The sequence below is a fragment of the Perca fluviatilis genome, chromosome 10, assembly GCF_010015445.1.
Source record: "Perca fluviatilis chromosome 10, GENO_Pfluv_1.0, whole genome shotgun sequence".
NCBI classification, from domain to species: Eukaryota; Metazoa; Chordata; class Actinopteri; order Perciformes; family Percidae; genus Perca; species Perca fluviatilis.
Window position 1 is genome coordinate 38,811,892 of NC_053121.1, and position 26,028 is coordinate 38,837,919.

Sequence of the window (26,028 nt, forward strand, 5' to 3'; positions counted from 1 at the left end):
AGAAGAAATAATAAATAGCATAATGTTTCTTTTAGGAAACATTGAAAACGGGTCCCACAGACCCGAACAATACACAGGGTTTAAATTAGTTGATACTTGGTTTAACCTCATTGGCTCTTTCCTGTGTATCTCTGTGTGTACTTCGTCCACAGCAATCCCACCAATTGCTCCCACATCCCAGTTAGAGAGGAAATGCCCCAAACATATTCTTTGTAAATCTTTACAATCATTCCCCGAAAGAACCAACATGCCTGCATTGTTGCACCGTCCACGTCTTCTTCTAAACTTGAGATTTTGAGCATGTAGTTCACTAGCTCGAAGGTTGTTGTTGTTTTGAGAAGTGCACAGAGTCGAGGGACAACCAGCAGCGAATGAACTGTCGTTAATCCAGACTATAGAACACACAGAGCGGATGACGAGGGACAAAGCCTAGAAATGTACTTCTGTTGATCCAGAATATTCCTGAGTTAATTTTAATTAACTGTGAGGATCTTAACCAGAGCTGAGAAGAGATTATACATCACCAGATTTAGTGTTGCCTCAAAAGTTACCATCTAGATTTCCAGTTTGTATTTTAGTTATACTGAAAAACATATCCTTGTTTGACTCTTGAGTTAAAATGTCTTAGTTTCTTGAACTGCAAATCAGATCCTTTTTTCTTTTGATAATACTTTTAGACTTGACTCGACCTATAATGTTTTTTTATTTTAATAATACTGATATTTATCTTCTTGTTGATTACCGTCTCTTCAGGCTGAGTGGCTGTAACCTGTCAGACAGAAGCTGTGAAGCTCTGTCCTCAGTTCTCAGCTCTGAGTCCTCTAGTCTGAGAGAGCTGGACCTGAGTAACAACGACCTGAAGGATTTAGGAGGGAAGCTGCTGTCGGCTGGACTTCAGAGTACACACTGTAAACTGGAGAATCTCAGGTCAGGATTGATTAATCTGTTCAACTGATGGTCACCTAAATCCTGATTTACATTAATGGATAAACTCGTACATTACATTACATGTCATTTAGCTGACGCTTTTATCCAAAGCGACTTACAATTGCTACATATGTCAGAGGTCGCACGCCTCTGGAGCAACTAGGGGTTAAGTGTCTTGCTCAGGGACACATTGGCTGATGTATCGCAGCGGGAATCAAACCCGGGTCTACCACACCAAAGGCATGCGTCATATCCACTGAGCCATAACCACCCACTCGTAACGTGCCTAAGATTGTCTCTGCTTGTATGATTTCAAACAGTTGTGTTTATTGAGTTCCAATCTCTTTCCATGAACATGTTTTATGTTGTTTTATTCTCACTCTGTTGTTGGAACTTGAAATATCAGACAGGAATCAGAGAGCTACCAGTAATGTTAATTGTTTGATAGACATAGTCATAGTCAGACATAGTGGGTGTCTGATTGTGTGTTGTTTTGTGTGTTTGCAGTCTGTCAGGCTGTATGATCTCAGAGGAAGGCTGTTCTTCTCTGATCTCAGCTCTGAGCTCCAACCCCTCCCATCTGAGAGCGCTGGACCTGAGCTGCAATCATCCAGGAGACTCAGTAGTGAAGATGCTGTCGGCTCGACTTAAGGATCCACTCTGGAGACTGGAAACTCTCAGGTATAAACACTGGATGAACATAAAAAGAAAGTATTTGTGTAGGAGGTCTCCAAGGAGAACATTTCCAGCAACTAAAATGATAATTCCTTGTTGTTGAAGATAGATGTAGTTTGGACGGATATCTGCCATTTAAAGAAACTGAATTTCATTTTTAGAAATATTTCATTACCAGTGTTGGGAGTAACGCATTACAAAAGTAATGCAATTACAGTAATTTATTCCTTTTGGCTGTAACACATTAATATAACACATTACTAATAAAATGTTGGTAATATTATACCCATTACAATCTCAGTAATGCGAGTTACAATGCATTTTAACCCAACATTTTGAATCTCTGATTCATATTTTAATAATTTTACAGCCATAAGAGCTAGAGACTTACCGTCTTTTCCAGCTGAAATCCAACACTGCCGGGGGTGTTTTTGGTGTCTTTGTAACCACCACATGATTGAATGATGATGAATAAATACAAACCGATTGCGGCTAGCTCTGGTGCTAACCATCTGTTTTGTTTCCCATGATGCTTTGTCTTGTAAACCATTGGAAGGCAGGTCCGTCACGCATTTGGCCCATATAAGGCCGGCAATACGTCATCCAAGGTTGTTTTTTTGTTTATTGTGAGGAGAGATCACTCAAAGTCAGAATAGTAAGATGTGACAAAAGATCGTCTATTACCGTTCTAAACCGTTCTACAGAGAAGAATGACATCACTGTTTTGAGTTTTAGCATACATTTTGGCCTTTAATGAAGAAATGTAAAAGTTTGTTCTTTATATGAGTTATAATGTTCATTATGTTTATTTTTGCACTGGATGACTCCAGGGGCCTGTTTCACAAAACCAAGATAAGGGATTAAGCTGGGATATTCCAGTTATCCTGGATGAATTTAGCATTGACTTGGTTTCACGAAAGCAGAGGCACATAAATCACCGTGGAGATTTATTCTGTGCAGCTAGCCTACTCCTAACCAGGCTAACAGCCAGGATTTATTTAATCCTGGAGCCTATTCTGATCACCCAACAGTGGTTTTACCCTATTGTTATCAGCCTGGATTAAAAATACAACAGTTGCATATTGCTGTTCATTTAAGTACTGTTATTATTTAAAGTTGTGACCATTATTTTTTTTAAATAATTATTCATGTGACAGTCATTGTTACTGTTATATTGCTGTATGTACTGCTGTTCATATTGTTGTTAGAAGTTTGATGGATATATTACGGCAGTAAAATGTGTTTTAACGCCTAGAACCCTGAGGCCATTTTTACAATTCCTTGTCCGTCTGGTTTTATTTTCTAAAAAAGCTTTTAAAACATAGGGCTTTGCGATATGGCTGAAAACTGTATCACGATATAAGTGTTTCATATCGGTCGATATCGATGATTATTGATATTTTTATGACCGATTTTAAAATAACGACCAGGAGAAAAATATATTAAATTTAAACATTTTTATTTTAAACTTAACCTTCCTCTGATTATAATCTCCTCAGTTATAAAAGCAGAAATGTCAACACAACCATGGATAACACTCAAATAATTAAAATGTAAACATAGGTCTAAAATCACAATGAATACTTAACAATTATCTCTTAACATTAAGGTGCAAAATTAAAGTAAGAAATGCTTAATAAAATGTAATAAAATGGTGCAAAATGTTAAATATAAGAAACCTGAGAAGAACTATTTTCTGCAGGTTTAGTGCTAGGTTGGTAACCTGGCTTTTCGACAGCGCTCAGCATGTCTGCCTCCGTTATTTCTTTGTAGCGTTTAGTAAGGCACTGATGCAGAGTACCTCTCCATGGTGGTCTGATGCTTGTGCGGTGTAGCAGCTGCAGATGTTGTTGGACGTTGCCAGCAAATACGGCTGTGCTCCAAAGTGTGAGCGCGGCTAAGGTGGTAAAACAAGTTTGTGGTAGTACCAGTGTTGGTGGGGACAACGGTCTGACGACATTGGTCTGACTACGGTCAGACTTATAAAATCCCCAAAAACTGCCATACTGACTTTGTTTTATCAACAATTTCCTTGCCCGCTGCGGCACTCACTTTCCACTTATCACTCCACGCCGGTTCTGTTATTGAACAACAGGAGACAGCGATGTGGCGCAACCAAACTTGATACTGTTAAATGATTGGCTGTTAGAGTGTCACTCCCTACGTTGCTAGGTTACCAGAGAGCGAGTGCCTTTGTTCATGCAACCAAACCTGCTTCACAACCTCTGGTTTCTTCCGATGAAGAAAAACAAGTTATTGAACGTTTTATTGACCGCATTTTCTATTGATATTGATTACGTGTCTATCGCAAGACATATCGTTATCGTTTTATCGCCCAGCCCTAGTAAAGCATCAACCCTGTTGTCTATAGTCAATCAATGTACATCATTTTTTTCAGTAAAAACTGGGCTATAAGAATATTTGTGCTGTAGTGCGGTCACTTGAATGTAAAAAAGGTTGTATGACCTTAAAAAAAAAAAAAAAATAAAACGGAAAATTAATCTTACAGATATTTATTGATATCATACACAGAACAATAAAAGCTAAACCACATTATAACTTATACAGTTGACAAAATATATACATTTTTTCAAAAAATGTCCAGACGCTTTTGCCAATAATCAAAATAATAATGTCATATTTACTGATTTCACACACACAGCAATGCTACACAAGCATTTGTGTTGTCTAAAACAGTTCTCCTATATATTATGAGTCATCCAGTGCAAAAATAAACATTATGAACATTATAACTCATATAAATGACAAACTATTTACATTTCTTCAAAGAAGGCCCAAATGTATCCCAAATATCTAAACAGTGACGCCATTCTTCTCTGTAGAACGGTAATAGAACGGAATTATCTCTCTTTTTCACTTTACTCTTTGTTCTCGCTCGGATTCCCTGGAGTGAACTCTCTTTTCCACTACGTAGTCTGTGTGTGAAGGACCTGCCTTCCCATTGGTTGAAAAATGTCAACACTCGCAAAGCATCATGGGAAATTTAGACTAGATGGTAGCACGGAGCTATGGGCAGAAATGACCGAAAACATGATAAATTATGGACATCAAGTGGATAAATCTTGGATGTAAGCGTTTGGATTTATTGCTGAACAACTCTGAAAAGAGGCACAATTTCCAGGCTGGATGGAAAACCTTCTTTAAAGGCTACAAATACAACAAAGACACCCCCGTGATGGCTAACTCCTTAGTTTTTAGCAGGAAAAGACGGTAAGCAAATACATAAAACCGTTATGAAATTATCTAAATATTAATCGGAGGTGCCGTGTGACGTCGTCGACAATGTCTTAGGGCTCTGAGTGAAGTCTGTTACTAAGGGCAATACATACAATGCTGTACATTTCTATAGTTGACCAATGCACCTTGATTTATTTTAGTTGATACATTTTTTGTTTATTCTTTAACAATACGGATCATGTTTGCATTGTATTTGGCATTCTTAGCACATCATTTGTGTTGTCCAGTAAACTGGGACTATAATTTGGGAGGATTGTACAATTTTAAGAACATATTCTTATTGTACAATCCTCCCAAATTATAGTCTTAGTTCACTGGACCAGTAACTACATAGTGATGTAGGCTACTGTACATTCATGTAACAGGGAGAGGACAAGAAGCTGCTGCTCACTCTGTATAAAGTAGCCTATGCACAATGCATATTTCCATTTTGGCATCAGTAAATCTGTGATCGACCTTGCGGTCTTTTGAGGAAAGCCGTTGACGCGCATCTATCTGAATTACTTCATCCTGGCTCGACCTAGTCGCTCCTCCTCAGCCTGGCTTGGCCTTCGTGAAACGCACCAAGCCAATATGCACAAATTAGACTAGGTCAAGCCTCACTTTATCAGTTATCCTGGATTTATATATTCTGCTTTTGTGAAACAGGTCCCAGATATATAGGATAACTGTTTTTGACATAACATAAATGCTTGTGTAGCATTGCTGTGTGATATCAATAAATTCAATTCAATTTTATTTATAGTATCAAATCATAACAAGAGTTATCTCGAGACACTTTACAGATAGAGTAGGTCTAGACCACACTCTATAAATTCCAAAACCCCATCAATTACAGTAATTCCCTCAAGAGCAAGCATTAGCAGTGGCTATTGCGACAGTGGCGAGGAAAAACTCCCTTTTAGGAAGAAACCTCGGCAGACCCAGACTCTTGGTAGGCAGTGTCTGACGGGGCCGGTTGGGGGTGGGATGAACAGTGGCAAATAATAGTCACATTAAAGATAATGGAACAGTGACTTTGAAGGTCATTGTGGAAGTTCATGTCATAGCAGGGCACATTGTGTCATACTGAGTAGTGCAGTCTCCTATACCGGATCCTGACTACTCTGTGCGTATGAACATCACAGCAGGGTGTTGCGGGATGTGACGTGGCGCTGCAGAGCATGGGTGGATGCGGCGGACGCAGCAGGACGCAGCCGGGAATTTGCAGAGAATCACAGAGCAGAAGAAGAAGAAACTTAAGGACTCCGGGGAGTAAACTCCCCAGAGCTAGGTTAGTAACAAGCATTTCTGGGACAGGATGCATACAAAAGGAAACAAGTGAAAACAGAGATGAGAGTGCAGCTCAGTGTGTCACAGGAAGGAAGGAACTTCCCCGGCAGTCTAGAATTATAATAGCATAACTAAGAGAGGCAGGTTAAAGAGAGGTGCCTGGTCGGGCTAGAACTCTCCCCAACCGGATCGGGCTGTACTGGCCTGCCTCCCTCTACTCTCGCTATATTATTGATTATATGATAAATAAAACTGATGACTACGAAGAGGAGCACTCCTTAACTATAAGCTTTATCAAAGAGGAGGGTTTTCAGTTTACTCTTAAATGTGGTGACGGTGTCTGCCCCTCGAACCCAAATTGGGAGCTGGTTCCACAGGAGCGGAGCCTGATAGCTGAAGGCTCTGGCCCCCAGTCTACTTTTAGAGACACTAGGAACCACAAGTTGCTCTGCATTCTGGGAGCGTAGTGCTCTACTAGGACAATAAGGTACTAAGAGCTCTTCTAGGTATGATGGTGCTTGACCATTTAGAGCTTTGTAGGTCAGGAGGAGGATTTTAAATTCGACCCTAGATTTCACAGGAAGCCAGTGCAGAGAAGCCAATACAGGAGAAATATGATCTCTTCTCTTAGTTCTCGTCAGAACACGCGCTGCAGCATTCTGGATCAGCTGGAGAGTCTTAAGGGACTTATTTGAGCAACCTAATAGTAAGGAATTGCAGTAGTCTAGTCTAGAATTAACAAATGCATGGACTAGTTTTTCAGCATCATTTTGAGACCGGATATTCCTAATTTTGGCAATGTTACAAAAATGGAAAAAGGCTGTCTTGAGGTTTGTTTTAGATGGTCGTTAAAGGATATATCCTGATCAAAAACAACTCCTACATTTCTGACAGTAGTGCTGGAGGCCAGGGCAATACCATCCAGAGTAGCTATATCTTTAGATAATGAAGTTCGGAGGTGCTTTGGTCCCATCACAATAACTTCAGTTTTGTTTGAGTTTAACATCAGGAAATTGTGGGTCATCCAGGATTTTATATCTTTAATACACGCTTGAAGTTTAGCTAACTGACCACTTTCGTCTGGCTTAATTGACAGATATAATTGGGTGTCGTCTGCGTAACAGTGAAATTTAATTGAGTGTTTCCTAATAATATTACCTAGAGGAAGCATATATAAGGAAAATAGAAATTGGTCCAAGCACTGAGCCTTGAGGAATGCCATGGATAACTTTAGCGTACTTGGTGGGTTTATTGTTAATGTTAACAAATTGGGATTGCTCAGAGAAATAGGACTTAAACCAGCTTAGTGCGATTCCTTTAATGCCAACTAAGTGTTCCAGTCTCTGTAACAGGATGGTATGGTCAATACTGTCAACAGCAGCACTAAGATCTAATAAAACAAGTATGGAGACAAGTCCTTTGTCAGCAGCAGTTAGAAGGTTGTTAGTAATTTTCACCAGTGCCGTCTCTGTTCTATGATGCATTCTAAATCCTGACTGAATGTCTTCAAATAGATTGTTCCTATGTAGAAAGTCACATAGTTGGTTAGCAACTACCTTCTCAAGGATTTTGGAGAGAAAGGGAAGGTTAGATATAGATCTATAGTTGGATAAGACTTCAGGATTGAGGGTAGATTTTTTCAGAATAGGTTTTATCACAGCTATTTTAAATGACTGCGGTACATGACCTGTTAATAAAGACAAATTGATCGTATTTAATATTGTGGTGTTGACCACAGGTAGTGCTTCTTTAAGTAGCCTCGTTGGAATAGGGTCTAAGAGACAGGTAGTTGGCTTGGCTGAAGAGACCTTTAACATTAATTGTTGAAGGTCCATAGGATAAAAGCAGCTTAAGTATGTATCAGGTCTTATCGTTCTCTCCAGTCCTCCTGCGCCCAATGGTGAGCTGTTAGAAGTTGAGGGCGAAAGGTGATAAATTTTATCTCTAATTGTTATAATTTTATCATTAAAGAAGGTCATGAAGTCGTCACTACTCAGAGCTACAGGAATAGATGGCTCGGTAGAGCTGTGGCTGTCTGTCAGCCTGGTTACAGTGCTGAAAAGAAACCTTGGATTGTTCTTATTTTCTTCTATTATTGTTTGATCTGGCAATTCGGAGGGCCTTCCTATAGGTTTTCAGACTATCTTGCCAATCCACACGAGATTCTTCCAGTTTAGTGGAACACCATTTACTTTCAAGTTTGTGTGAGATTTGTTTTAATTTGCGAATTTGGGAGTTATACCAAGATGCTAATTTCCTTTGCTTCATCGTCTTCTTTTTGAGAGGAGCGACCGAGTCTAAAGTTGTCCGTAGGCAGGCCATAGCAGCGTCTACGAAATTATCAATTTGGGAGGGACTAAAGTTAACATAAAGGTCCTCTGTTATATTAAGGCACGACATTGAGTTAAGTGCTGTTGGAATATCTTCCTTAAATTTAGTCAGATAGGATAGGCATCTAGTGTATAAACTTTTATTTAATTTCTTATGGTCTGGTAATAGGAATTCGAAAGTCATTAAAAAATGATCTGATAATAATGGATTCTGCGGAAATACTATTAAATCTTCAATTTTGATTCCATATTCTAGCACAAGGTCGAGGGTGTGGTTAAAACGGTGCGTGGCCTCATGCACATTCTGACTGAAACCAATTGAATCTAGTAGTGAATTGAAAGCAGTACTAAGGCTATTGCTGTCATCGTCCACATGGATATTAAAATCACCTACAATAAGTACTTTGTTTGATTGAAGGACTATGCTTGATAAGAACTCAGAGAATTCAGATAAAAATTCAGAATTAAGAACAAGGCTTTCAAACGAGTTATAATTTAGTTTAGGTTTAGAATTAATTAACAGGCTTGAGTCGAATATGGCTGCAACTCCCCCTCCTCGGCCTGAGCCTCGTGGAATTTGAGTATTATTATGACTGGGAGGAGTGGCTTCATTTAGATTAACGTATTCATCATGGCTCAGCCATGTTTCGGTGAGAAAAAATAAATCAATTTGCTTATCTGATATCAATTTGTTTACCAATATTGCTTTAGAAGACAGAGATCTAATGTTTAATAGTCCACGTTTGATTTTCCTATTCTGTTCTGTCAGTGCAGTGGTTGTTTTAATTCATATTAGGTTGTTGAGTATAGCACCTCTTTTGTTTATGTTAATCGATCTCAGTCGGGGAACAGACACCGTAGTTATGGGATTATGAACGGGTGGTTGTTCCAAAGGAGCAAGCACAGAGGAGCACAGTCAATCATAGTTCTGAGTGTGCAAGGCGTGGTGCAAATTCTCACGGAGCACCTGGTTTCCGCGTGTATTGGGATGGGTCCCATCCCTGCTGTACAGGGAGCCACGTTTCCAAAACAGATTAAAATTGTCAATAAAACCTAGCTTGTGAGTGCTGCATGTAAGCTGGAGCCAGGTGTTAAGGGAAAGTAGCCTGCTAAAGAGGCACGATCCGCGACCTAGAGATGGAAGTGGGCCCGAGATAAAAACCGACTTCCCAGTGCTTTTTAAAGCCTCAATGAGAGTGGTAAACTCTTTCTTTGTGCGTTCGAATTCCTGATAGGACATGTCGTTGTGTCCACAGTGGACCACGATGCGTTTAATAGAGGTCGGGAATGAGGGTGTCAGATCCACAACTTTAGCCAGGATGTCTGCAACTTTGGCTCCAGGAAAGCAGTGTGTGACAGCATTATGAAACGTTAAAATCTCTGGTGATGGAGTCACCGATAATTACTGTGGTTGGGGGGAAGAGCGGACGAGGGGTGGGGGGGTGTGGATGGCCGTTGACGGGAGCAAAACAGTCAGTGTCGGGTACAGATGGACAAGGAAAAGAAGAGGACGACTGCTTACCGTTCGGTTGGGGAGATTGTTTTTGAGGAACGTTGTCGTGTCGCCGGTCCAGGCAGTGTAGACCACCAGATCATCTGGCTACTGCTTCCCTCAGAAGCTGTAGCCTTGAGGTAGCGGTCATCTTCTGTGACAGCGGCTGGTCAGTCGGCTTTGAAGCGGGGCTAGCCCGGCGAACCACATCGGCCGCTACTAGGTCCGATTCCGACAGGCGATGAAACTGTTGGAGACGCTAAGGGCAGGAGGCGATGGAACCCTACTCGGGGCTCTCTTTTTTCCGCGAACCACCTCAGTCCAGGATGACTTGATGACCGGTGTCGAGCAAGAAGACAGGTGTTGGCTGGCGGTTGGGTCCCATAGCACTGTATCCTGAAAGGCCGCCGTGAGCGATGAGATCCGGAGCGACTGGTTATGAGTCACGTCCAAGCAGGCGGTTAACAAAGCATATTTGGTCTTTAAGTCCTTGGAGAGTCGGCGAACATCTTCCTTGAGGTCAGCAATTTCTTTATTTGCATTCTTTAAAAATGAGGAAATTTTGTGTGGGAGTTGTGACTCGCCAAGTGTAGAGGCAGCCATGGGGCTTGCCATGGGGCTAGCGTTGGTTTAAATATGACATTATTATTTTGAGTATTAGCATAAGTGAATGTCATGAGGGTAAAAGTGTCTGGATTTTTTTTTGAAGAAATGTATATATTTTGTCAACTGTATAAGTTATGAAGTTTATTTTTTCACAGTTTGACTCCTAATACATATGAGAAGTGTTTTTGACAGGCGATTGGCTTAGCTTTTATTGCTCTATGTGTCATATCAATAGATATCTGTGAGATTCATGTTCTGTTTTATTTATTTATTTGCCTTTTATGTTTTTTTACATTCAAGTGACCTCACTGCAGCACAAATATTCTAATAGCCCAGTTTGTCCTGAAAAGACTGATGTTTCTAGATTGACTGTAGACAACAAGTTGATGTTTTACAAGCTGTTTTAATCTCTACAGAGAGAGGTCCATGTAAATTAAAACTGAACCTTGAACATACTGACCTCAGGACAGAACTTTTGAGATGTATTCCTCCAGTTTTCAGACTGTTCCTTCATCAGTGTATAATAATGTGTGAGAGTGATGTAATGCCCCCCTCCTCCTCCTTTCAGGGTGGAGCCTGCTGGATTCATATGGTTGACACCAGGTCCGAGGAAGTGTAAGTCTGTTGTACATTTCATTCATGGAACTGTGACATCACTCATTCAACCCTCTGATGTCATCATCAAAGTGCTGATTGGTTAATAACTGCAGCTGTGTTGTCTCCTTTTCTCCGTCAGATTCCTGTGAACTCACACTTGACACAAACACAGTGAGCAGAAACCTCAAACTGTCTGACAACAACAGGAAGGTGACATTAGTGTGGGAGGATCAGCCATATCCTGATCATCCAGAGAGGTTTGTCTCCTGGGATCAGCTGCTGTGTAAAGATGGTCTGACTGGTCGCTGTTACTGGGAGGTGGAGAGGAGAGGATATGTTGTTATATCAGTGAGTTACAGAGGAATCAGCAGGAGAGGAAACAGTGCTGACTGTTTGTTTGGATGGAATGATCAGTCCTGGAGTCTATTCTGCTCTGATTTTGGTTACTCTGTATGGCACAATGACATACCAGCAGACCTCTGTCTCTCGTACTCCTCTATCTCTCATAGAGTAGCAGTGTATGTTGACTGTCCTGCTGGCTCTCTGTCCTTCTACACAGTCACACCTGACTCACAGATCCACCTCCACACCTTCAACACCACATTCACTCAGCCTCTTTATCCTGGCTTTGGGTTATGGTTTAGGTCATTTGATTCCTCAGTGTCTCTGAGTCCTGTGGAGGACGGAGAGTCTCCTCCTGTCAGAGAACCAGACAGTTGAGTCTGATCAGGATCATCAGCTGATGTTAGTGAGGAGAATGTGGGTATCACCAATCATTTCCTGAATGGATTAGATTATACTCCAAACAGCTAAATGACTTAAAGCTCTTCATCATTGTGTCCAAAAGCTGCATTCAATTCAATTCAATTCAATTTTATTTATAGTATCAAATCATAACAGAGTTATCTCGAGACACTTTACAGATAGAGTAGGTCTAGACCACACTCTATAATTTACAAAGCCCCAACAATTACAGTAATTCCCTCAAGAGCAAGCATTAGCAGTGGCTATTGTGACAGTGGCGAGGAAAAACTCCCTTTTAGGAAGAAACCTCGGCAGACCCAGACTCTTGGTAGGCGGTGTCTGACGGGCCGGTTGGGGGTGTGATGAACAGTGGCAATAATAGTCACATTAAAGATAGTGGAACAGTGACTTCGAAGGTAGTCGTTGTAGTTCATGTCATAGCAGGGCACATCATGTCATACTGAGTAGTGCAGTCTCCTATACTGGATGCTGACTACTCTGTGCGTATGAACATCACAGCAGGACATTGCGGGATGAAACGTGACGCTGCAGAGCATGGGTGGATGCGGCGGATGCAGCGGGACGCGGCTGGACATTGCAGGGAATTGCAGAGCATAGCTCTGCGAAGAAGACACATAAGGACTCCGGGGAGTAAACTCCCCAGAGCTAGGTTAGTGACAAGCAGTTCTGGGACAGGATGCATACAAAAGAAAACAAATGAAAATATTGATGAGAGGCTGTACTGGCCTGCCTCCCTCTAATCTCACTATATTATTGATTATATGATAAACAAATCTGATGACTACGAAGAGAAGCACGTGGGCCGGGTTAGGCGGACGCTGCAACTCCTCACTACCTAACTAGAAGCTTTATCAAAGAGGAGAGTTTTCAGTTTACTCTTAAATGTGGTGGCGGTGTCTGCCCCCCGAACCCAGACTGGGAGCTGGTTCCACAGGAGCGGAGCCTGGTAGCTGAAGGCTCTGGCCCCCAGTCTACTTTTAGAGATTCTAGGAACCACAAGTAACTCTGCAACCATTCAGCAACCACCTTGGTTTTTATCTGACAGCTTTAGTTCCTTTACACATTCAGGTTATTAAAACTAAATACAATCAGATAATAAATGATGACTTATTATTACAGATTACTAGCTGCAATATTAAAGTCATCAGTCATTAGAAACCAGTAATATCATACTGATTATTCTGCAGAATCACCACTTTTACTTTTGGTACTTTAAGTATTTTAATGCTGACACTTTTGTACTTTTACTTATTTCTACAATGTGGCATAAGTACTTTAACTTGAGTACTTTGTGGTATATTCTATATTCTTATTTTTTATTATGATATAATATTTTTATTTTGTTATTATAATTCTGAGAGTCAGTCAGTTTTGTTATTCGTAAACCTCTGTACAGATCGGTTCCGCTCATCTCCACGTTTGTTTTCTCCCGTGAGGGAGTCTGATTGCCCAGCATAGAGTCCCATGAAGAAGAAAATGTCATCGTCATTCAAATAAAACAAGTTCTCTGCTTCCTACGTGGAGTCTAACTCTCTCTTATTTATTCATCGGGACACACTTAAAGCTGTCCAGACTAAATATATTGAATAGAAAGTTATAAACAACAATGTTTGAGCCCAGGGGAACGTTCGTCTCTAAAAGTTGGGCAGCGTGTTCCTATGGTAACAGTGTTGAGGACATGTTTGCTTTTTCATATATCAGCATTAATCAACAGAGATATTAAACATGGGAAATCTCTTCATGTGTTGTTTGGGCCTGTGTTTACGATTAACAAATAATTTCTTTTTTTTTTTTAAACAAAATACAAAACATACAACTTGCGTTTATTTACATGCCGATGTGCTGCAATACGGCATTTCAGAAGGATTGTAACCAATAGACACCAAGATACTTCTGGGTGGCAGAATGCAAGCGGCGTCCACTGACCTGAAGAGATCCAGCCGGCTACTGTTAACAGTTACATAGTTACAAACCTTGTTGATCAAAGTTGAAACAATGAGGAAAACGTCTTGTGTTTGGGGTTGCACCGCCAGATATACAGCAAAAGGTGTAGATATCTAAAAATAACCGACTGCCTCCGGCAAAAGCGCAAGTGTGGATTCCTCACAAGTTCAACAACACGTTGAGAAAAAGTCTCGTACACGGTCTTCTAAAGTGTGGGAGTATTTTACCCTTAATGCCAACAACAATGTGGTAGTATGTAGACTTTGTAAAATGATCCCTGAGTCAGGATAACAGCAGCAAAATACCATAAGTTCTGCTCACCTTTTTGTCCCTTTCTAACCCTTCCCTCCAAAGTATGGTTTTATCAATTTCCAATTCATCCTGTGGGCGAGGAGGTTAAAGTGAGTGGACGTTGTCAGAAGTAGTGCTCCAGAGAAGATAGCCCTACGGAGTAGCCACTTCTAATGGGGCGGACTGGGAACCAAACCTCCATCATCATGTTTGTGGAAGACATTTTCTCACAGGTAATGTATAAAATGTTTGGTTTGGTTTTCTTTGAGTAATTTTGCAAAACGTATCGGCTAGCCTGCTAGCTAATGTCAGCTCTAATTTTGGCAGTGCTAATGCTAGCTAGCATTTGGTCAGCTGTAAAGAAACACCCACAGCTACACAGCTGATGGCTTAGAACTAGCTGTCCCCGTCTTGACTTGGCTCCATCCATATGTTTCCAATTGAAAGAGTACAATGTCAAGTTAAATGTGTAAATGTAAAGGCAAAAGTAGGAGCTGTAACACACTGAAAGCTTGCAGTCTTTTTTAATTCAAATTAAATGTTGTAGCCTACATTACAGAGTAGCGATGTGCAATATAAACTATATGCAATATAAACAATACAAAATTGGCCTACGATACGGATTTTAATTATATTGCACTATCGCGATAATGCGTGTTGATCTACCCGCGAAATTCAGAGCCAAGAGCTGAAAGCGAAACGGACGAGCTGGTGAAAAAGACCGGTGCAACATCCATTATTTGGACTTGGTTCGGATTTAAGCCGCTACACCGGCCCTGTGGTCGAGCCGTACCATAGAGCCTTTCACCAGCCTGACAATTCACTATATAACAGACGATTGGAATCTTGACAGCCGGTGTTTGCAGACGTCGTACTTCCCCGCTGAACATACAGCCGTATGTATGTGTGTGTGTGTGTGTGTGTGTGTGTGTGTGTATGTGTGAGCACAGTGGTGTAGTCTAATGTATTTTAGCGGGTATACTGTACTATATAAATATATGGACCAGAATGGACATATTAAAGTGGGGCGTCTGGGTGTCCTCCCACTGGGAAATTTTGAGCATCAAAGACTTAATTTCCTTAATTTTGATACACTTTAATGCCCCAATTTACGATGGAAATAGCTTTATTTAGCCTATGTGAAGGAAAACACAGATGGCAATTCAAAATATATTAAACATATAATGGAAAGTATGTTGTTACATGTCATTGTGCATTTTTAAGTGGGTATATGGAAATCCTGGAGCTGGCCACCGGGTGTGCATGCTGGCCGGAAGGATGGCTGTTGAGGAGTAATGTCCTCCATATCAGTGCCTAGCAATGAACCTTCAGGTGCAGAACTTTGCTCAGGAGTGCTTCCTCCTGCTCTCCCACTGGCTCTTCCTCTGGCTCTCCCTCTTGCTCCACCTGTGGCTCTTCCTCTCCCCCTCCTCTTTCTTGCAGGCTGTGTGGAGGTAGATGGTTGGGGTTCCAGCTCCTCTTCTTCCTCTTCCTCCTCTTCCTCTACAGTCCTTGGGGTCCTCCTGGGCCTCTTTGCCTCCGGCTGCTAATCTGACTCAGATGACTCTCTGAAAGACAAATGCAATGGTTAGCTCATCTCACACCTCATACACATACAATAGCATCCCCATCCCCCACCAGAATAAGCCCACTGCAATTACAGGCATAGACAGTAAAAGAAAAATGGAGCAAGTGACGCCGTTGTTTTTTGATGGAGACAAGTGAAGTCTATTAGACACTTTTCTGGTGATGGTTGAGCGTCACTGAGCGTTACTGCGGAGAACGTAGGTATATGTAAGGAGATAACATAGGCACAGGCTAATTATTGCTAACTAAAATGCTAGTTAACGTTAGTAATTTAACTAAACAGCTAATGTAAGTCCAAACTGCCTGTGAGCTTCTCCTGTACTATACGGTAATTCCTCTACTATGTGACAATAGGTCGCTTGGTTATGACACAATCATTAGCCTATTTTTGCAAAAACGTCTGCTACGTAGCCATAATGGAGCCTTTTATACATTGTCGTGTTTCTTTAGAAATAAACAATGGACAAATAAAGTCGCTTCAGATGTAAAGTTATTAGCTGTCAAAGTTATGCCAAAATGAAAGTCAATGGAATGCTAATGGGGGGTGATGGCTTGTTAGCATAAAAATGGCGCCATACGTAATGTATGTACTCGCAGTTCAAGATCAGGGTCCCTTCCATCCAGAAAATCCTCCTCAGCGGCAGAGTCGACAGACACTTCACTTTCAGAAGAGGAGGCAACATCTTCACCTGGCCATTCCTCGAGTAATATGGCTGCTGCCTCCTCCGCTGTAAACCATTTCTTTCCGCTGAACATGTTTACTACACTTCCAATTCGAATGCTGTCTTCTGCGAAGGCGCATGCATTACGCGCATGTTATGAAGACATTACGCATGGCTATATCAGTGGTCAGACCTGACGCGATGACGTATTATAATATATCATTGGAATCGTCTTTTCACTGGCTACAGAGATGAGCGGGTCTTGTACCATGAAATTGCTACTGGCTGAAACGGCTGTCGATCAAAACGGGGTTGGTCCAAAACGAATACAGAGACATCATTGGCTTCCAAGCTGTCTGTCTCTGTCTCCCGGGAACCTATTGCCTCATAAGTGTTGTTGTTTGATTCGTAAATCCTTGCTGAACAAAGGTGACACCCACAACTAGCGTTAGAAGTCTCGTATGAGAAGTGAGATTGCACAAAAATGTCCGACAGTGACTATTGTTTACCGTTTTTATGTTGTAATTCGGTCATAAACTTCAAAATTGTGAGATGAACAGCTAGTTTTTGGATAACAGCTTGGATATTATAGTTTCCTTGGACTCTTGGTGACTTATGAAAAAAAAACATTTTGGGACTATTTCACCGAAGTGGATAAAGCAAGGACTATGAAGGTATGTAAACACACACATGTAAGCATTGTCGTTTTAAGTGTTATAACAATTAGATTACAGTTTTATAACTGCTATGAATCATATTATGCTTTGTGAGTGGCCTTAATTGAAACCTGATAGTCTAAGCTTTCAAGCAGTGTGCTGCATGACCATATATTTTGAAGATTTAATGCGTCAAAGTTATAAAGAAGTTCATGCAGCGGCCATTTTGAGCGTGAGTGTCCCGTTCATGGGTCAGTGACATTAAAGAGGTTTTAAGAGCACATGCTTAAATGGACGTCTTTATGTTGTTTATGCAGGCTGTCCAAACCCTGACCCCGACCACCCTGACTTTGCTCCTTCACAACACCTGGGACCTGAATTAGCCGATCCAACCGCATCTGCTAAGAGAGCAGTGTTACCATCGAGGAGCTGGACTAGGACCAGACCCTTATTTATTCATTGGGACAAATTTAACAGTTGAAGAACAATGTTTGAGCCCAGGGTAACGTTCAGTCTCTAAATGTTGGGTAGCTGTTGCTATGGTTTCCTGACATCTGTACTACGAAGCAAGATTTGGCGTTACCGAGGTAACTTCAGGTTGAACCCAGGGTTTTGTGGATCATTTGTTACTGAGTTAAATCGCCGTGGTAATCTACAGTACAGGCCAAAAGTTTGGACACACCTTCTCATTCAAATACGTTTCCTTTTTATTTTCATGACTATTTACATTGTAGATTCTCACTGAAGGCATAGAAACTATGAATTAACACATATGGAATTATGTACTTAACAAAAAAGTGTGAAATAACTGAAAACATGTCTTATATTTGAGATTCTTCAAAGTAGCCACCCTTTGCTTTTTTTATTAATAAGGGAAAAACTTCCACTAATGAACCCTGACAAAGCACACCTGTGAAGGTAAAACCATTTCAGGTGACTACCTCATGAAGCTCATTGAGAGAACACCAAGGGTTTGCAGAGTTATCAAAAAAAGCAAAGGGTGGCTACTTTGAAGAATCTAAAATATAAGACATGTTTTCAGTTATTTCACACTTTTTTGTTAAGTACATAATTCCATATGTGTTCATTCATAGCTTTGATGACTTCAGTGAGAATCTACAATGTAAATAGTCATGAAAATAAAGAAACACATTGAATGAGAAGGTGTGTCCAAACTTTTGGCCTGTACTGTATGCTGAACACATAACCTGGTCGGGAGCAGGTTATGTTGGAGATTAGAGATCAACCGGTGTTAAAGCACCGCCTACTGACCAATCAATACTCAATTGATAACGGAGAGAGTGAGACAGGGAGAGGGAGAGAGATACAGAGACACAGAGGGAGAAAGAGAGAGAGAGAGAGAGAGAGACAGAGGGGGAGAGAGAGACAGACAGAGACAGAAAAAGAGAGAGAGACAGAGAGACAGACAGACACAGGGAGAGAGAGAGAGACAGAGAGAGAGAGAGCGGGAGGGAGAGAGAGACAGAGAGACAGAGGAGAGAGACAGAGAGACCGGCAGACACAGGGAGAGAGATAGAGAGAGACAGAAAGACAGAAGGAGAGAGAGAGAGACAGAGAGAGAGAAATAGAGGGAGAGAGAGACAGACAGAGAGAGACAGACAGATAGAGAAAGAAATACAGAGAGAGAGAGAGACAGACAGATAGATAGAGAAAGAGAGACAGACAGACAGGGAGAGAGAGACAGAGGGAGAGGGAGAGCGAGACAGAGACACAGAGGGAGAGAGAGACAGACAGATAGATAAAGAGAGATTTTATTTTTAAAGGAACTTTATTTTATCAATGTTCCCTCCCTTTATTTACTAAATAAACTCTTATCAACAGGCCAATAAATATGTACAGACACTCAACAATAACAATGAAACACAGTTTCTGTTTCATCACAATAAGGACATTTGTTGCTAACACCAGGACTAATGACAGACAGAAACTTGTTGACAAGAACGGACCAAATGACCCTCCTCCCCGCATCCAAAACACTTCATGGTATCTGAAGTTGCAAAAACAACATAACTGAATCCTTCAACTTTAAAACTGAATGTTAAATTTAAATCAGCCACGTTGTCTTTCAAAATCATGAAGACCTGTCTTCTGTGACACACTACGTGTTTGAGTTTTGGTGACTTGCACCCGAGCAGAATTACAACTCCTTTCTCCACCACAGTGTCAACCTTCACCACATCATCTAGGAAAATAACCACTGCCCTGTTCATACGGGAGGCAGACAACAGACTGTCAAAGCCCACAACCTCCCTGACAGCATAGCTGGCCTCCTCCACTGAACAGCCGACATGCGGGGAAATCCTCACCGCATGTCGGCGTGTTAGCTTCTCTAGCACCGCATGGCCGCCAACCACGGGCATGATACCCGGCTGACAACCAAACTACCCGAACTAAACCCTCCACCAATTAATAACTAACAACCACACAACCAAATAAACACATACAAAACCCCAAATAAAGAGAAAAACAAAGATAGAAACTCACACGCTCCGTAGACTCACTCTGCACACACACTCACGCATCCGCTCACACAGAGACAGAGAGAGAGAGAGACAGAGAGAGAGAGAGAGAGACTGTTCCTTCATCAGTGTATAATAATGGGCGAGAGTGATGTAATGCCCCCCTCCTCCTCCTTTCAGGGTGAAGCCTGCTGGAGTCAGATGGTTGACACCAGGTCTGACGAAGTGTAAGTCTGTTGTACATTTCATTCATGAAACTGTGACATCACTCATTCAACCCTCTGATGTCATCATCAAAGTGCTGATTGGTTAATAACTGCAGCTGTGTTGTGTCTCCTTCTCTCCGTCAGATTCCTGTGAACTCACACTCGACACAAACACAGTTTACAGAAAACTCAAACTGTCTGACAACAACAGGAAGGTGACATTAGTGTTGGAGGATCAGCCATATCCTGATCATCCAGAGAGGTTTGACTACTGGAAACAGCTGCTGTGCAGAGAGGGTCTGACCGGTCGCTGTTACTGGGAGGTCGAGACGAGAGGAGTGGTTACAATATCAGTGAGTTACAGAGGAATCAAGAGGAGAGGAGACAGTGTTGACTGTTGGTTTGGACACAATGATCAGTCCTGGCCTCTGATCTGCTCTGATGATGGTTACTCTGTCCTGCACAATAAGAGAGGAACAGTCCTCTGTCTCTCCTCCTCTGTCTCTGATAGAGTAGCAGTGTATGTGGACTGTCCTGCTGGCTCTCTGTCCTTCTACACAGTCTCCTCTGACTCACTGATCCACCTCCACACCTTCAACACCACATTCACTGAGCCTCTCTATCCTGGGTTTGGGTTCTGGTCATATGGTTCCTCAGTGTCTCGGAGTCCTGTGGAGGACGGAGAGTCTCCTCCTGGTTCTGGTTCCTCAGTGTCTCTGAGTCCTGTGGAGGACGGAGAATATCCTCCTGTCAGAGAACCAGACAGTTGAACAGTATAAACAACGTTTGAGACAAGATTCATCTCTAAAAGACAGACAGACAGAGAGACAGTCAGACAGACAGGTATGGACTGAAATATGTGCCACCAGAAACTGAATTTGAATCATTTATATTTGATATTGAATTGCTAAACATGAATAATTGCATTGAAAAACTGAATTTGAATCACATAATTTGAAATTGTATTGTTTAATTTGAATCATTGCATTGAAAAACTGAATCTGAATAGTATAATTTGAAATTGAATTTATTCGTTTGGAACTGAAGTCCAATCAAATTAGATCCTCACTGAAAATTCAACTCTATGTATCTTCACATTCAGTTCTCACAATTCAGATTCAAATTACTGTGAGAGACATCCAGGTAGTTGGAGGATGAAGGAAGAGCAATAGAGTTCTGGTTGTTTTTGAATGTTGAAATTTCATTTTTTTAAACTTGTAGTCTCCTTTCTCAACGTTTTTCTTGCTTCTTTAACCTCGGTGTTGTTCCTGCACGTGTCTCTGTTGTTGATACGGAAGATAGATGTACATGTTGTTGATGACCTGATCAAACAACTGAAGTTAATTTCCTTTCTCCAGCCGTCAAAAAACAAACTGTCGTCTCCCTGCCCAGCCATATTATTCCTTCTTGAGTCTTTTTAACAAGAAATTAGATTCATGTATGAATTGAATAGTGATTTTGTGACTTATGAGGAAACAACCCTTGGTACCATAAAATGATAGCCTATAGCAATGTCATCAGGATACACATAAACTGGTAGGCTGTGGCCCACTACCGGTGACTGCGTCGTGGTCCACCTGATCACAGAATTTATAGTTTACCCAACTCTTTTTGCATATATCTACATGTACAAATAGTAATGTAAGCAGTAACTGATCTATCCAATTGTAATGATGTTTTGAGAAACGTAAGTTTTAATGTTGCTTGCTCAGGTTAGCTAACCTTATAATCACCTGTGCAGGTGGTAGGGTCCATTTAGGGGAGGCTGGTTTAAAAGGGCTTGAGGAGAAGAGGAGCGAGAGAGAAGAAATGGGCAGCTTGCAAAGAGGTTGCTGTTTATATTTGTGGGAATTTTGACCTAAAGTGAATTATGTTTTTTTCATCTTTTGGTTTGAGTGTGTTTTGGTGGTGTTTTGTTAATAAAGACACAAATTGTGCAGTTTAAAAACCGCCTCTCCAGTCTTCAAGCGTGACGTTTGGTGGCAGTGGTGGGATCTGCAATCGTGACACAGTGTTTACATCAAATCAATTAACTTTTCTGTATTTTCATATTCTAAAACAGTGTCACCATAGAATATGTTTTAACAGACAGCACTGCTGTGGACAAGTCCAAAACTGTCAGACAATCAGATTAATGTCACTGGACAAAACAAAACTCAACAGTTACATTCATGTTCATCACTTCAGATTTCATTGTACAGTCTCTTTATGTCAGGTTTGGTATTTTTGATGTCTTAAGTAGCTAAGAAGAGGAAGGAATTGTAATGTCATGTACTCTAGTATGAATTAGTACACACCAGTTTAACGTAATGCATCTAGAAGGTTTGTGGAAGTACGGTAGGCTACTTAGGGCTGATCTTAACCTTCAGAAGGGTCATTTTCCTTGGTTAATTATCTGTGTTTTCTGGACACTAAGGACGTCCCAACAGCACACCTTTGGTCAGTTTCTGAATATAAACTGTGTTTGAAACATTTTGGACCAAAATGGTCCACACAAGAAACTGTTACATTGTGTGTAAAATGTCCCCACAAAGCCTGTTGTGTTCGAGTTGTTTGATAACAGACAGGGCTTGGCTGGCCAGTAAGAAATACTTTATTTTGCATTTCATTCATATTTTTCTTTGCAAGTCTGGTATATGTTTGTATGCATCTCCTCTCATCTTAAAGATTGTGTCTGAACAAGAGGTCCATATTGATTATATTTTGCAGTGTTTACATCAAATTGATAATTTATTTTTCTGTCTTTTCATATTCTGACGCTGTCACCATAAAATATGTTTTTACAGATGACCAGCATGACAACTGAAAATGGTCTCCATAAGAAACTGTTAATAACATGCAAATGAGGTCCCCACCAACAATGTTAACTCATTTTTTTACAAGTCCCTATATAGGATGATCAAGTAATTACTTTATTAAATCAGATGTTTGAAGTCGTGTATAAGCTAACAAGACTATGGTGAGTATATCTGATTTTTTTTCATACCTCTACCACCTTAACCCTTGTGTTGCCCTTCGGGTCCCAGTGACCCGAAGGACAACACAAGGATTTATTACTTCCGTTTACTTTGTTGAGAATTGCTCTCTAAACAAGGGTTAATACAGCACCTTAGTTCTTGTTTGTACAGCATTTTGGTCAGCTTAAACTGTGTCTAGAACTGTGTTCTAGAAATAAACTTTACTTACTTTACAAGAAACAGGGTTTAGAGAGCAATTCTCAACAAAGTAAACGGAAGTACATAATCCTTGTTGTCCTTCGGGTCACTGGGACCCAAAGGACAACACAAGGGTTAAGAAAGGGTGGTACCCACAAGTGATTGTTTTAAAGTTGGTCCTCACACAACATATAAACCTGTGTGTGTGTGTGTGTGTGTGTGTGTGTGTGTGTGTGTGTGTGTGTGTGTGTGTGTGTGTGTGTGTGTGTGTGTGTGTGTGTGTGTGTGTGTGTGTGTGTGTGTGTGTGTGTGTGTGTGTGTGTGTTGTGTGGTGTGGCGTGCATTGTGAAAGTACTAATACCAGAAAAACTTTCACCTTAAAGTAACTAAAGCTGTAAGCAGTTCTACTTTCTACTTGATTACATCTCAGTGGAAATGTTGTACTTGTTGTACCTTAAACTTATACTTGTTAATTATCTACACTGATCAAATGTAAATTACTCTAAAAAACAATATGGGAAAAGATTCTTCACACAAACTAGTTTTCAGTCAAATTAAATCTTCAGTTTTTTCTGAAATCATCTTTAAGAATAATTTTGTAATTTATGATGAGAAGAAGAAACCGTTATTAAAACCATGTCAGACTTTTAGTGACAGTCAGAGAAATAAAAACTTTATTGATAAGAGCAAAATCAGTTTAAGGAAACAAAGGAAACACACACAAACACACACACACAGACACACGTACGCACACACACAGACACACATGCACACACATTTAACCATTTATTTATGTCCACATAAAGAAAAATAGTACAGGGACACAAATATTACAGATGCAGTACAATACATACACAACTCATGGACCAGTGGCACGCAGCATATTTTCACAATATCAATTACAAGCACAAAACTCACTTCTCGAGGGTATAAGTAGCAGCGCCTCCGCCATATGTGGCGGCTGCCAATAATAGTAGATATGGCGCAGTACCTTGCAAGCCGTTTAGCCTCTTTTTGGCCATCCCAAGTTGTTGCAGCCCTCTTACTACCAGCCTGTGTGTGTGTTTCCTAGGCTACCAAATATGAAAACTAGTAGTGTGCACCTATAACCCAGCTCTGAGATGGTGTTTAGGAGTGGTTGGTATTTAACACACATACACAGACACACGCACGCACATACACACAGACACACACACACATAGAGACACACGCACGCACATACACACAGACACACACACACATAGAGACACACGCACGCACACACACAGACACACAAAGACACACACACGCACACACATACACAGACACACACACAAAGACGCACACACACACACACAGACACACACTCAGACACACACATACACAGACACACGCACACACACACACAAAGACACACACAAGCGCACACACACACACAGACAAAAACTGCCAAAAAAAGTAACAAAATATTGAAAAGAGCCAAAAAACATCAAGAAATTCAATAAAAGAACTCTTGTAAATAATAATTAGCATGTTTTTTTGCCTTTTTCAAAATATTGTTGCATTTTTTATGTTTTTTTTTTTCAAACGTTTTTGTTGCTTATTTTGCCACATTTCACCGTTTTCAACGTTTTTGTATTTCTGTTAAACTTTCTGGGTTCATTGTGTGTTTGTGTGTGTTTGTGTCTCGTAGTTGGAGCTGAGAGAGTCAGAGAGGATGGAGAGCAGCTTGTCTGTCTTTATTTGTTATTTGTGTCAGACACACACACAGGAAGCAAACAGGAAGTGATGTAGTTCATGTCTCTTCGTCTTCGCTGTGGTGCGTCTTCTCCTCGGCGGCGCCGCTCTCGTCGATGTTCTCCAGAGAGTCTCCACGCTGCAGCGTCAGCTCGCCCACGCTAATGCTCGGCAGCGAATTCTGCTCCGGGAACATCCAGGGCTTCAGGGCCGGAGAGTGCTTCCTCTTCCAGTCTGGGTACTTCAGGGACGCCTTGTAGATCTTCCTCATCGCCTAGCAACAGCACACACACACACATACAGAGACACACACACACACACAGACACACAGAGTTACACACACACAGTGAGGAACAGGAAGTGCTTGATATGTATGATGTCATGGTGATGAATGGATGATGTTACCTTGGGAGCCACAAACTGAGAGACTCGGTTCACCACCCACTTAGGTAACGAGCCTGCAGACACAACAGAGTCTCTGAGAGGACTGAACCAGTGGACCAACCACGGGGGAGCTCGGCCCCCCTTAATAAGACATGGGCTCCCCTGGAAACGTGATGTGTGAAATTTTGGGGGGGGTCTCTAAAAATATTAACAGTGTGTCATCTTGACGTGCAATTACAGTTTTGTGTAATGTGATCATCGTGGATTATTATGTGTAAAATTGCAAAAATATAATTTCATTATCATTCATTCATGCATGTCGGTGATCGAGGTTGTGTGGTCAGTGGCTGTCAGCGTCTGATGGGACGAAAAAGGCGTCTTTCATCGTGTTTGTGTAACGCACCGGGGAGAGCAGCAGTTAGATAGGATTTAGAGCAGGGGGGGGTCAAACTCATTTTCCCAGAGGGCCACACTGGAAAAAGAGAATCACACCGAGGGCCAGACATGTACAGTAGAGTTTATTGACGTGCTTTTGTTACTGCATGTCACTTTTTGAACATTTTGGTAGCTTTTTTCCTCATTTTTGTTGTTTTTGTTCTGACTTTTTTGTGGCTTTCTCAGAAATTTCTCACTTTTTTGTAAGTTTGTTGCTTTTTCCAACATTTTTGTCGCATTTTTGTTGACATAAAACCTTACAAAAGTCACCAAAAGAGTTCCTTAGCATCATAGAATTTAGCAAATCAAGCAAAACAATGATAAATCAGCCTGAATATGAACACTCTCTTCTTCTGGGGGAGTCTTAGAGTCGGCAAATCTGCCATATTCTGCCTTGAATGTCAGGTAACTGCAGTTTAAAAAAACACCTTACTGTGTTTTTCGTTTGGCGCACAACTAGGAGGGCCAAAATGTATTGTGAACCCAAATTGATATACGGCTCTAAAGCTGCAAGGGGCCGGATTTGGCCCGCGGGCCTCGAGTTTGACACGTGATATAGAGAGTAGTATGTAAGGGCGAATTTCCGCGTA

At 41.1% G+C, this 26,028-nt stretch overlaps 2 protein-coding genes and 1 long non-coding RNA gene across 4 annotated transcripts in view; 2 read left to right on the forward strand and 1 right to left on the reverse strand.

Annotated features, from left to right (window-relative positions):
- LOC120566809 (NLR family CARD domain-containing protein 3-like) overlaps window positions 1–22,697 on the forward strand; it is a 51,092-nt gene extending 28,395 nt beyond the window's left edge. The window contains exons 6-9 of one of the 2 annotated variants that reach the window (XM_039813464.1): window positions 754–927; window positions 1,435–1,608; window positions 11,129–11,175; window positions 19,893–22,697. In XM_039813464.1, the coding sequence (XP_039669398.1) occupies window positions 754–927; window positions 1,435–1,608; window positions 11,129–11,175; window positions 19,893–20,518 (1,021 nt within the window). In that variant the 3' untranslated portion in view covers window positions 20,519–22,697. Of the gene's footprint in view, window positions 1–753; window positions 928–1,434; window positions 1,609–11,128; window positions 11,176–11,296; window positions 12,120–19,892 lie in introns of those variants that run through there. The other variant, XM_039813463.1, reaches the window with a different exon arrangement.
- On the forward strand, window positions 12,806–19,886 carry LOC120566822. The gene is made up of 3 exons (XR_005640471.1): window positions 12,806–15,744; window positions 17,380–17,649; window positions 19,723–19,886. It is a non-coding gene; the product is annotated as an uncharacterized LOC120566822 (long non-coding RNA).
- Window positions 22,698–24,600: 1,903 nt separating the features above from the next.
- The window catches only part of stard15 (StAR-related lipid transfer (START) domain containing 15), a 14,260-nt gene continuing 12,832 nt past the window's right edge, over window positions 24,601–26,028 (reverse strand). Inside the window, exons 5-6 of the mRNA XM_039813471.1 lie at window positions 25,025–25,077; window positions 24,601–24,893 (exon numbers count right to left, since the gene is read on the reverse strand). Of these exons, the coding sequence (XP_039669405.1) occupies window positions 24,678–24,893; window positions 25,025–25,077 (269 nt within the window). The 3' untranslated portion in view covers window positions 24,601–24,677. The remainder of the gene's footprint in view (window positions 24,894–25,024; window positions 25,078–26,028) is intronic.